The following is a 13,687-nucleotide window of genomic DNA, read 5'->3' as shown; positions in this document are numbered from 1 at the left end:
CCTGTCGTTTATAAATATGTATATATTGATATGAAATAAAATGTTAATTTATTTTGTCATACAAAACTCAGTGTGATAATAATTGCTTGGGTACATATGTATATTTTTGCGCTGAGACTGCACACACATTTGGCTTTTTGTTGTTTTGTTTCCAATTTTAGGATTGAATCCTCTAAATATTACTTGTATGCAGAAATGAATATTGCATTGAAATGTACTTGATAAATTGTGTCTAGGACCACTTTGTTTTCCATACTATACGATACCCAGGTCCTTGGACTCTTTCTGGGTCATACCCCATTTGCCTAATGGTGCTTCACATTGGTTACAGCAAGGGCGTAGCATTGCCTTCCTGGAACTATTCCCTTTGATTGTGGCTCTTCTTGTTTGGGTGGAAGAATTTCAAGTCCGTTCGGTCCTATGACATGTCGACAACGTGTCTGTTGTGGATCTAATCAACAAACAGAGAGCCAAAGACTTTTACGGGCATTCATTTTACAGAGTTTAAAATTGAACATTGTATTTAGGTCTAGAGACATTCCTAGTACCAATAACTCCATAGCAGATGCTCTGTCTCACTTCCATTGGGAGATGTTTCACAGTTTGGCGCCTGGGACGGACACCTCCAAGACTCTGATTCCACAGAGCATTTGGGAGTTGAGGGATTGAGGATCGTCAAGCTCGTTGAGAGTTCTGTAGCTCCCACCACCAGAAGAAGCTTTTGTCAGACTTGGAAAGATTTTCTACGTTATGGGAAAACATTTTCATCTTGGGAGGGTGGTTAAGAACAAATGCTTTCTATTGGATTTTGACCTGCATTTGATAGACAAGGGTCTATCTCCTACCACAATTGCAGGGAAGTTAGCAGGGATTTCCTTTTATGGGCAGCTTTGGTGGGGTCATGATCTAGTTGAGGGTGTTTTGGTGAAGAAAATGTTAAAGGGTCTTAGTAGGGAGCGGAGTCGTACATTGCCTTTACGTGAACCAGTGACTTTCATGTTATTGCAACAGTTGTTGCTTCAGTTGCCTTTGCGTTGCTATGATGAGTGGGAAGTTTTTCGTTTCAGGTTATGTATGACTGGCTATTTTTCGGTGCATTTAGGGTTTCTGAATTATTGGGTTTGTGTGACCAGGATAGTAGTCACAGTGATGAGGTTGTCTTGCAGGGGAAAAAACTGAGGATCTTGTTGAGAACATCCAAAACAGATCAATTAGGCAAGGGCATGTGCATTCACTTTAACAGCAGCAGAGTGGAAAACTGTTGTCCTGTGAGTGAGAGGAAACATTTTAACAACGCTCTCTGGTTCAGGCCCGGTGCAATAGTTTGCCATAAAAAGGGGAATAAGATCACTAGAACTCACTTGCTAGCAGTTTTAAGAAAGGCCCTTGCTAGGTTGGGTAAAGATCCTTTTCTTTTGTTGGCACTCACTCTTTCTGTATTGGTGCAGCCACCGAGGCCGCATGGTTGGGTTAGTCATGGGATGATAGAAGGAGGATCGGGATGTGGAAATCGTACTGTTATACTTGTTATGTTAGAAAATGATATCTTGTTTTTTCAATTTCCTCTCCACTAATATTCGTTTTTCTATCTAGGTTGTGTGCAGGGCCCATTATCAGGAAAAATCCACACCTGGATAGTGGGACATTCTTTCATAAAGTGGACAGCGATTTTTGCAGAACAACAAATTTATGGCAGATCACTTGGACTTCCAAGCATTGGGTATGAAGTGTTTTGGAAGGGTAATGGTGTCATACGGTCGGCGGGTTTGTTTGTTTCCTACTTTATCCAAACTGTCTTCTTCTCTGGGTTTTCCTGATATGCTAGTCATCCATTTGGGAGAAAACAATTTAGTGTCTTTGTGAGGTTTGTCTCTCATTAAACAAATTTAGCTGGTCCTCGCCGTTATCAAGAACAATTGGGCGGGCACGTATTTAATTTGGACCGAATTTGTATATAGGAAACACTGGCGAGGGGCACGGAATCATGCTGCTGTGGAAAAGGCCAGACATAAGCTCAATCGTGCTATGAAGGTTTTCTGTCAAGCTATGGGCATTAAAGTGTTATTACATGGTAACATTACAGGATCTGAGGACCACTTATTCCGAGAGGATGGTGTTCATTTATCCCAACTGGGACAAGCTTATTATTTGTTGGAATTGAGGGATTTGCTCGCTCAATTATGGAATGAGAATTTATGGTGCCCTCAAAGTCTCTAATATTTTTCCTTTTCAGCAATTTGTAAGGTGAGGCCAGAAAAACTCTTTGGTTTTGGGGTGGCGTCTTTTGGGGGGTGAAAAGTCTGGAACGGGCAGGGGTGGGACAGAATGCAGGGTAAAGGAAGAAAAGATGGGGTTTGCAATTTCCTGGGGTTTTATTCTGGAAGATTTGTGTGAGTTGTTTGGGGTATTTTTTATTATCAAAGGTTGGGGGGGTTTCTGAAGATAATTCAGGGGATTTTATGATGTCAATGTTGTTGATAAGTAGTTTTTTGCTTAAATTATGAAAATGTACCTGTCTTAATTAAGTGGCTTTTTTTGCTCCTACAATCATTAGTGGGTTGTGATTATTGCACGAAGCTACTGTTCACCAGGGAGTTAACTGGAAGTCTGCTGCTGATATTGAAAAAAGCGCATGTTTCAGAATGCGTGTCAGAATTTTTTAATGAAATATACTCAAAATGTGCCATAATGTTTCTTTCTGCAGCACTAATCATAATTTAGAAAGTTAACCCCCTCATTTTGTTTCTTTTTTAATTAAAGTCTTTAACTGTTACCCATTTATTCCAATCAAGATGGCTTTAGGTGTGCCATACTTTTGTCATAAGTAAGACTGTAGCGTTCTAGTTGTTCTTTAGAAAACTCAGGGAAGCTGCAGTAGAACACAAAGGAACAGTGTTGCCAGATTGGGATATTTGCCACAGAAATGGGCAACATTTTTCCAATTTTTGCGGGAAATGACTCTCCAGGTGGGGGGCAGAAACGTGGGTTTTATTTGGCCCTGTGTTCGCAAACTCTTGGATGGGGGCGGCACAGCCAATCAAAATGCTGCAGAGCTCCCGGATTTCACAGAGCAGGACTGTCAATCTTTCATAGCGCAAAAGTGCCACCTGTGACGGCCCTGCTAAATGCTTCTGGCCTACCCCCAGAGTGACTGGACCAATGTGGTCTCTAAGGGCAGGCGTTGTTTGTATGGATTTCTGCGTAGTGTGGGCGGCAGCCAGCAGATCTTGGCTGTCTCAGCTTGCTACTGTACTGAGTGTCATCAAATTTACACAGGGTTAAAGCCAGGTAAGATAATTTGTGATTACATAGAATCAGGGCTTTAAGTGGTCCAGGAGTTTTAAAAGCAGGTGCTGAGACGGGTCGCAATCGGGCTGTCTGTTTTTGCCCTCACCCTCAAGATAAAAAAAAAAATCATAATTCTGCAGCAGTGCCAGCCTTCACTGCCTTTGAGGTAACTTTAAAGAGAATCGTTATAGTTCTTTCACACCATTTCAGAACTGAAGCATTTACAATATTATATACAACAAAGCCATAGTTGCTCCTTATTTAACTGATGGAACTAACACCCATCGGCAAAGCCAATAGTCATGGCTTGTTGTAGGTGCAATGTTACTTGTTGTATTATATATCTGGCTGCAATGACAGAAACAGGAAATTACCAGTGGGGCAGCACACTATGCTAAGCACAGATTTTTAGCGTGCGTGTTTTAAGCTGTGCCCCAATTACCCAATTACATCAGCCACGCCATTTTGTGAGACCCCCCCCCCCCGTTTTTTCATCCCACTTCAAGCCCTGCATAAAATCTAATGAATTAATTTTTGGTTGCTATTTTTCAACCAACTTGGACCAGGGTTGCCTAGTTTTCATCCTGCTTATGTGTAAAATGTACATGTTTGCTGAATGCCTATGTGTGACATTTGTATGTCTTCTGTGTGACACCTGGAGTGACAATTCACTGAAAGTTTAATTATGAACTTGAACCAGGTAAGCAGTACAAAATAGTGCCCTCCCCATTTAATAACTCTATGCAGTACCAGAAGCATGCCCTTGAGAAAATAACATGGATATGGTAGATTGGTCCAAAGCTGTCATTTACTGTTTCCATGTGTGAAAATCTCATCCAGGAAAGAACCTTGAGTCTTGCATTCATCATAAAATAAAAAATGCTATTGCCACCAAAATAAAAACTGAAAGCCTTGACTGGTCTTAGTACTCATATGAAATCGAAACACTAAACAACTCTGTTCCGCATTAATTGAGTACATTGTAGTCTATCTCGGCACCAGAAATGTGATGCCATCATGACTGACCAGATGCCAAAACTGATTTTGAACAGCTGATGTAATAGTCTCTCACCCATCCTCCTGATCCCTGGAGCACTCCCTCTTCCCAGGCACCCATAGTCCACTATCCCTCCAGACGACTACAATGTTGACTGCTTTAATCCCTGTTCATGCAGTATTCACTTGTCGTACTGCACACCTCCCTCCCTTTCGGATCCAGCAGAAGGACTCTCTCTAGTGACAATAGGACCCTGCAGGGATATTCCCTTCAAAACATGCCAATACAGGAGTATTCTCTCCCCCCTCCATTACCTTGTAACAGTACCTCCTTTCAAGCTCCTACAGCCTGAACTCACTGCCCCATGTTCCTCTGTGCTTCTGCAGCACCCCCACTCTTATCAGTCTATGCCACATTTCTTTTTTCTCAGGATCCAGCAACACACCCAGCTGGCATCCTCTAGTATTCCCTCCACAAGTAGTGGTACAGAATTCACCCTCTCTGGGTCTGCATTACTCACTTCATTATAGCAGTCAATCGACCCAATGTAATGGCAAATTTCACACAGGGCTGTTTTAGTCAGTAACACTGTGACTTTTGTGGTAAAACTCCAAATCCTAGGATGCTTACTGTTATCAACTAAAATGGTCTTTTCTGAAAGTGTCCCTTATTAGTCAGCTAGTGGCTGTGTGTGGAGCTCTTTGAGCACACCCATCCTTCTGGCTATCATGTGTCCTAAATGAGTGCACTTTTTTCCCTCCATGCTATTGCTGAACTTCACTGCCACCCTTGTAGTGTGGTGTGTTGCCTTTGTAGTTCTTGCCACTTCAGTAACACAGTCAATTAAACAACACTGCAGCTGAACATGATGACAGGTTGAGTTTAGGTGGAACCTATTTCCCTTACTAGCTTTTGCTTAGTCTCAGACATCCATTCTTTCCACACACAGGCCTGCTCTTTGTAGCATTACACGTTTGTAAGTTGTTGTATCTAACTTATGATGGCCCCTTCGGCTCTCTTCTTCTAGGTACACTGTGGTAAGTAGGTCCACGAGCAGATTAGTTTCAAGTAGGCTTTATTCAGGATGAAGAACAGCTTAACATCCACAGCAGGGAACAGCATAAATAACAAACCACTCCCTTCAGAAACCGCTATCTTTCCCACCCCACATTCTACCATGACCTCACAGGCTCTAAGAACCACAGGCGTGACATAAGCATGGAATACCACACACCTCCCCCCTTAAACAAAAAAAACAAAAACCCACAATAAAAGGAGAGAAATAAAAATAAAAAAACCCACTAAAAACGAACAAAATCCCTGAATTTCAGAGGAGTAAGTTTCACACAAGAACTCCTACGTGAAACACCTGAATTATGAAAACAATTAGTGGAAACATCAGTAGAAGCACTGTCGTGAAGAGGAAAACTAGAAAAACTATCATTGGAAACATTCTCATGAACAGTATTATCAGAAGTGCTAACATTGGTTGCATTATCATGACAGGATCCTTCACTCTGAGGAGAAAGATTATCAAAAACTTCATGAGTACCAGAAAAGCAAGAAACATCATTTACAACATGTGGGTGCTCAGAAAACTCCAGATTGGAATGTTGAAGTGTAGACTGAGAAAAATTAGGTTTGCATAAGGAAATACGTCGACAATTCCAAATCTTACCACCCTCAGCTCTCACTGCTTTACTAAAAACCTCAGTCACAACAACAGGACTAGACCATCTAGAAACACCTTGCGAACACGACCACCAAATTTCACACGCACAAAGTTGCCAACACGTAACTTAGGAGAGTTGGTTTTCTGGGGAAAATTCTGTGAAATTTTCGCTTGGTATTTGCTAACACGATCCCTAACACCTTTAAGATCCAATTCCAAATAATCACTATCCCTGGCCTTCAACCACCAGGGCATGAGCTTGGAGCCAGGTTTCCTACAACGTAACATCTCATAAGGAGATAACCCAGTCACAGAATTAGGGGACATACGATAAGTGAAAAGGGTAGCTTGCAAAGCTTCTCTCCATTTCAAACCACTGCGTAAAGCTAACTGACAAGACTCCTTAATGACCCTGTTAAAATGTTCAACTTGACCGTTTGCTTGAGGAAAATAATTGGAAACTCTCTTGTGAGTAATTCCACAGCTGGAAAGAAAAGATGTAAAGACAACACTGACAAACTGAGGACCATTATCGGAGATAATTTCTTCAGGCAAACCTTCTCTGCAAAAAACTTCATTCAAAAATTCGATAATGACATCAGAATTGACCTTCTCAACAATTTTCAATTCAGGCCACTTAGAAAAGTAGTCGACCAAAACAACAGCAAACATATCTTCCCCAGACTGATAATTAAAAGGACCAATAATGTCAATACCTAACTTACGCCAAGGGCTCTGGGCAAACTCAATGGGGGTAATGCCACCAGCAGAAATGGGTTTAACAGTTTTATCGCTCAGAGAACAAGAAGTACAGTTCCTGACCCACCTGTCAATCATAGCATCCATACTGGGCCACCAGTAAAATTCCCTAATCCTTCTCTTCGTTGTGGACATCCCCATATGCCCTTCGTGAGCAAGATTGCAAATAGACTCTCTGATATCCCTGGGAGGAACAATTTTATCAGATCTAAAAACCATGCCAAGATTTTCCATCAATTCATCCCTAACTTTAAAGAAAGAGGCCAAATCACCACTCAATTTCCTCTCTTCAGGCCAACCATCCCTTAAAAAGGCTCTCACCTTCATCAGGACATCATCCAGTTGCATATCTTGTGCCCATAAAGCTTCAGAAATCAAGTTGGAATGATCATTACCAGAAATAACGTTAACGTCACACAGAGTAAAAGCAACACCACATTCCTCGGGATGCACAACGTTAGAGCTATCACAAACAGGAAATCGTGACATGAAATCTGCATGAACATTTAAACGTCCTGGAACATAAACAACCTCACAACGATACTCTTGCAACTTGGCAGCAATTCTCGCTAAGCGAGCAGTAAGAATGCTACACCCTCCCGCTGATAACATACTGACAAGGGGTTTATGATCTGTCCTCAAAGAAAATTTTGTACACCAAAGAAATTGGCGGAAATGCTGGACAGCCCAAGTACAAGCAAGTAGCTCCTTCTCTATCGTAGAGTAATTAAACTCAGCACCACGCAGAGTACTAGAAGCATAAGAGACAACATACTCTCCAAATGTATCTTTTTACATCAAAACTGCACCAAGGCCAACATTGCTAGCGTCCACACACACAATACATTCTTTGGCAACAGAAAATGGTTTTAGGAAAGGGGCCTCAACAATTTTACTTTTGAGAGTGTCAAAAGAAACTTGTTGGTCGTTACTCCATACAAATTTTGCCTGTTTCTTAAGTAAAGATCGTAAAGGATGAACAATTGTTGAATAATTCTGTACGAATTTTCCATAAAATTCAGTGAGACCAAGAAAGGATAGCAACTGCTCTTTGGAAGTAGGAACAGGAGCTGAGGTAATACTTTTGCATGGTTGATTTTGGGCTTGATACCATCACTAGAAATCTCATGGCCCAAATACTCAACTTTAGATTGTCTAAATTTACATTTGGAAAACTTCAAAGTGAGACCTTTTTCTTGCACATTGCTTAAAACTGAATGGAGATTACAATCATGCTCTTGAAAATCTTTGGCAAAGATTAAGATATCTTGAAACGCTATTGCACCTTTACAATTCTTTAACAACTCCTTCATCAAACGTTGGAAAACAGAGGCGGCACTAGCCAGCCCGAAAGGCATTCTCAAGTATTGAAACATACCTTCCGGGGTAACGAATGCAGTCAATTTTTTAGAATCTTCGTGCAATTCCATCTGGTGGTATGCACTGGCCAAATCAATTGTGGAAAATACAGTGGCACCAGAAAGAGAAGAAATTAATTCGTGAATATTGGGTAGAGGATGTTTGTCAACCCAGATTTCTTGATTTAAACTGCGAAGATCAACACATAAGCGGAGATCTCCAGAACTCTTAAGTGACAAAACAATGGGAGAAACCCACGGGGAAGATTCAACAGGTTCAATAATTTTTTTTAAAATAAAGTCATCCAAAATTTCTCTAAGTTTGCCTCTATAGGCTAAAGGAACATTCCTAACCTTATGTCTAACAGAGACAGCATCATCATTCAGGATTTTATGGCATGACACGGAGGCCAACATTATGCAAATTCTCCTTTATTGCCACAGCTCAGCAGTAACAATGAAGAGAATAGAGAACTTATGAACATTCTAACAAAAGGTATATAGCACGTGAGCACACAGCCATCTTCCTTCTTTGTTGCTGCTGCTCACTCAGATAAGTACTCCCTTTATTCGTGCTTACTGATACCTATATTCTGTTAAGCTGTTGGCATATCTGGGTCCACTTGACCCTACTATGCGTTTGTGAGCTTTTACTATTGAATGCCTGAATTCTGAGCTTCTATTGTTGAGTGCCTGGACTGTACTATGCCCTTGATCTGTATGTGCCCTGGTATGGCCTCTTAGGGCTCCGCACTACCCTACCGAGCCTGCACTCTTCCCCCCTGACTCGTCACCTTTGACACTGCCTGCTACCCCCTCGTAGCGTCTCCTTCCTCACTGGGGCGTAGACCCGGCTTCGGCGCCTCAGCGCTCGCGCTCGCGTCTTTTGAACGCGAACGCTTGCCGAGTCTCCTTCTGAACCTGCCCGCCGCCCGCCCACCGCCCGACAGCCTTTAACAGGCTTCTCCCGCCTTACCTGCTCTGAATATTTGGGATTACGATCCCCGAGCCATTCTTGCCTCCTTTCCGCCTTCTCCCCCCTCCGCGGCGCCGCTCTGACACGCGCCGCGGAGGGGACGTCCATTAGAGGAAAGGACCTTTGCCGACACGACTTTCACGTCGTTGTCACGGCTACCGACAACTTTGGACAGTTGGTTCGCCTCCGTTTTTCGTCGCGACCCTGCCTTTCTATACCTGCTTCCCCTATTACGAACAATCACTAACAACAACAAAAAAAAAAAAAAAAAGTGGACATTTAATGAGATTCTGAGCTTACTCGACGCAGAACTAAAGGCACTAGAGGTAGGACCGTCTGTTAACTGCTCAACCTACATTAATTAAACAATGTCTACTAATCCTGATGCCTCAATGGATTCAAAACTAGAATCAATGGTCGCTAAAGCCATGGATAAAGCCATGAGCTCGTTCAATGAGACCATTAACAAAAAGTTTATGGATACAATCAGTAAAAATTTTGAAATGCTTACTGAGGCATGGCCCTCTACTAGTGGCGCTCGCTCCTTAGGCGCTAAAGAAGGGGCGGCTAAGGCCCCAAAGAAAAGAGCCGCAGGAATACAATCTTCCCTGCCGCCTAAGAAACATAAGGCATCATCTAAACCGGCTCAAACTCGCCATCAGGGCGGAGACCAGAACGGTGTCTCGGACACCACAGAAGGACAAGAGATAGGTCCTGACTTCCCTATTCAAATTGATAACGATGAACACCGCGACGCGGAGATAGAACTCTCCTGCTCTTCTTCCTTTGATTCGGACATTGAGGTCCGGGAAAACGAGTCAATGGGAGACTCGGAGGAGGCAAACAAGGCATCAGGATCTAAGATGGGTATTACTGACCCGTTTGGAGACAATATGTTTGACCCTTTACTAATTAAACATCCACTTTCTCCAGAATGGGTACCATCCCAACACGTCGCAGACTATATATCCTTTTGGTTAAGAAGGGAAATCCCAAAAGAAGTCAGAGCAAGACTAAGGTCGGAATGCCCTCGCCGCGCACTCCCAGATAAAATCACCTTCACTCCCGAACTAGACCCAAAGGTGGTTGCATTTATAGCAAAAGGGGCAAAAGATCCAAGAAAAGGCCTGGACAAGGGGCTAAGGTCATGCCAGGACCGCCTTCTAGACATTACTGGTCCCTTGACCAAAATATTTGAACTGGCGGAGAATGCTTACGTGGGAGGTATTCCCGTTGACCCCAAAGAATTACGAGAATGGGTCCAAAGGTCAATCTGCCTTCTGGGCAATGCCAATACCGCTATATCTAACGAGCGAAGGAAGAGTATGCTCCTAAAAATTGACCCCAAACTCATTGAGCTAGCTAATAAGGAGGCGGGACCTAGCTCACAAGGACTTCTCTTTGGAGAAGAGTTCATTCGTGACATGGCCAAGTACGTGGGAGCCTTTAGTTCAATCCAGAAATCCCAACGCGAGATTAAAAAGGTCTTCCAGGACAGAATTTTTGGACGGGCCGGGAGAATGCGGGGTCGATTCCCCGGCCGTACACAATCATCTTCAAGACCCTTTTTCGGACGAGGAGGAAGATATCAACAATCTTCATTCTATGGGAATCAACCCTTCTACCCGCAGAGACAACGCGGCCGAGGAAGATTTACCCGTGGCGATAGAAGAAACAAGACCTTCTCAACAGGTAACTATAATACAAGACCATATAGATACCCCTGTAAAGGTGGGCGGCAGACTAGCCCTTTTCTCTGGCAATTGGAATCTAATTACTCAGGACCCATGGGTTTTACAAACTGTAAGAGGGTACAAAATAGACTTCCAGGGCATTCCCTTTCAGTTAAAACACCCACGACAGATTGTTTTCTCTCAAGATCAAGAGAAACTTGTCTCTCAAGAGGTTCAAGACCTCCTCGAAAAAGGGGCGATAAGAAGAAGCACTCAGAAAGGCTTCATAAGCAATATTTTCCTAGTGGAAAAAAAGGACAAAACACAGAGACCTGTGATAAATTTAAAAAGCTTAAATGGATGGGTGTCCTACCGCCATTTCAAAATGGAGGGAATTCACCTACTCAGAGACATATTAAGGAAGGGCGACTGGCTGACACGCCTGGATCTAAAGGACGCTTACCTGACCATCCCTATTTGGCCCCCTCACAGGAAATTCCTGCAGTTCACTTGGGAGGGAAAACTCTGGGAGTTTTCCAGTCTCCCTTTCGGCCTATCCTCAGCCCCTTGGTGTTTCACCAAAGTATTACGCCCAGTGGTAGCTTGGTTAAGGGAACGGGGTGTGAGGCTCATAATCTACCTAGACGATATCCTCATTATGGCTCAGACCAAGTCGACCATTTCCCGTCACACGGATCTTACCATCCGGCTCCTAGAATATCTGGGATTTGTCGTAAATACAAAGAAATCTTGCATTGTTCCTTCTCAGGAGACACAGTTCCTGGGTTTCATGGTGAACACGCTCTCAGGGGAGTTAAAATTACCCAAGGAAAAGATAAAGAAACTCAGGAAAGAGCTAAAAAAGATTCTCTCACTAGATTCATTTCCCTTAAGACTCTTAGCGAGAATCCTAGGCCTCCTTTCTTCGACCATTCAAGCGATCTTCCCCGGCCCTCTTCATTACAGGGCTCTTCAGAGACTCAAAGCGAAGACTCTGAGGGCGTCACAATCCTACACTCAATTAACCACTCTGGACGTAGACTCCAGGGAAGAACTCTCCTGGTGGCTGAGAAATGCGGAAGCATGGAACGGGAAAGCGATCTTCGGCGAATCCCCAGACATGATAATAGAGTCGGATGCGAGCCTAGAAGGTTGGGGGGCAACGTGCGCCAACCTGTCGATAGGAGGGCGCTGGACACACGAGGAGAAGAGCATGCACATCAACTGCCTGGAACTTTTAGCTGGTTCCTTCGCAATTCGAAGCTTTACACAGAGTACTATGAGGTGCTCTATAATGCTTCGCATGGACAATGTCTCTGCAGTGAGGTACGTGAACAAACTAGGGGGACCGCATTCGAAAGGTCTGACAGAAATAGCGAAGTTTTTCTGGGATTATTGCCTGAACAAGGGACTGTCAGTCACGGCAGAACACATTCCCGGTTTGAGCAATGGTGTGGCAGACTGGTTCTCCAGGAATTTCAGGGATTCCAGCAATTGGAGACTGAACAGAAAGATTTTCTTGAGCATTCAGGAACAATGGGGTCCCTTCGGGACAGACCTATTTGCAGACAGGCTGAACACCCAGTTAACGAAATATTTCAGCTGGAGGCCGGACCCTCAGGCATCCGGAGTGGATGCCTTCCTCCAGAATTGGCAAAACTTAAAGCCATATGCCTTCCCGCCATTTGTAATGCTCCCGCGCCTCCTCCTACACGCTCGCAGATACCTTCAGAGTATGATAGTGGTAGCCCCCCTCTGGAGGTCTCAGGCATGGTTTCCCCTCATCTTAGAGATGGCAATAGACTTCCCAATACTGATCCCATCTTTCAATCGCCTTCTCCTGGGCCCTCAGGACGAACCTCACCCCCTCCTAGAACGAGGCATCTTGGTAATGACGGCCTGGAAGATTTCAGGCGACAATGGCAGATCCCTGGCCTTTCGCACAATGCTTTCCGACTCATATCCGAATCCTGGGCTCCTGGGACAAGGAAGGCATATCGATTGGCATGGGACAAATGGGTTCGCTGGTGTTTTCAACGACGTCACGATCCCGTTTCAGTTGATTTAGTTCAAGTGATTAATTTCCTCTCAGAACTTTTCACTTCTGGCCTCAGTTATAGAACTGTTAACGTTTACAGATCAGCGATTGCTGCAGGTCACTCCTTAGTCGACGGTGTTTCTGTTGGTCAAAATCTCTTGACCAAAAAAATTATGAGAAGCATGCGTGTTCTCAACCCTCCAACTCCTAAGTATTCAGCCTTGTGGGATGTGAGGAACATCTTGTATCTTATCTCTTCATGGGGAGAGAACGATGCCCTTTCTCTCAAACGTATTTCTTATAAAATTACTGTTTTACTTTGTTTAGTTTCCTTCAGACGGACTTCAGACGTTAAAGCCTTAGACATTTCAAACAGAGCCTTCCAACCTGAGGGAGTTTGTTTCTATCTCAAAAAAAGGACTAAAACTATGTCTTCTTCTATCTTCTATCCTTTCTTTCCTGAAAACGAAAGATTGTGTGTTGTTAAATGCCTTAAAGAATATGAGAGAAGGACTGTTAACTTAAGGGGCTCTGAGACACAACTCCTGATCTCCCATAGATCTCCTTACAAACCAGTTTCCTCTCCTACCCTCGCTAGATGGGTGAAAGAAGTGATGAGTGAATGTGGTGTTGACACTTCGATTTTTGGAGCTCACTCTCTCAGAGGTGCTTCAGCTTCTAAAGCTTTTATGCTTGGTGGAGGGCTCCAAGATATTTTAAGAGCCGCAGACTGGTCTAATGAGACTATGTTTAAAAAATGTTATTTTAGACCTATTAATAATGTGATTGATAATGTTCTCAATTCACTTTGAACTTGCATAATGTTGGCCTCCGTGTCATGCCATAAAATTTAGATTTTTCACAGCCTGCTGGGCAGAAAATCTGGATTTTATTAAAGACACAGAGGCTAATATTATCCCTCCTCT

At 43.4% G+C, this 13,687-nt stretch overlaps 1 protein-coding gene across 1 annotated transcript in view; it reads right to left on the bottom strand.

Moving 5' to 3' along the window:
* Window positions 1-6,803, bottom strand: part of NPSR1 (neuropeptide S receptor 1) — a 1,386,173-nt gene extending 1,379,370 nt beyond the window's left edge. Inside the window, exon 1 of the mRNA XM_078686281.1 lies at window positions 6,683-6,803. Coding sequence (XP_078542407.1) covers window positions 6,683-6,803 — 121 coding nt within the window. The remainder of the gene's footprint in view (window positions 1-6,682) is intronic.
* Window positions 6,804-13,687: the final 6,884 nt, after the last annotated feature.

This window comes from Lissotriton helveticus, chromosome 4_1 (assembly GCF_964261635.1).
Source record: "Lissotriton helveticus chromosome 4_1, aLisHel1.1, whole genome shotgun sequence".
NCBI lineage: Eukaryota > Metazoa > Chordata > Amphibia > Caudata > Salamandridae > Lissotriton > Lissotriton helveticus.
This window is presented reverse-complemented; position numbering and strand designations above follow the sequence as displayed.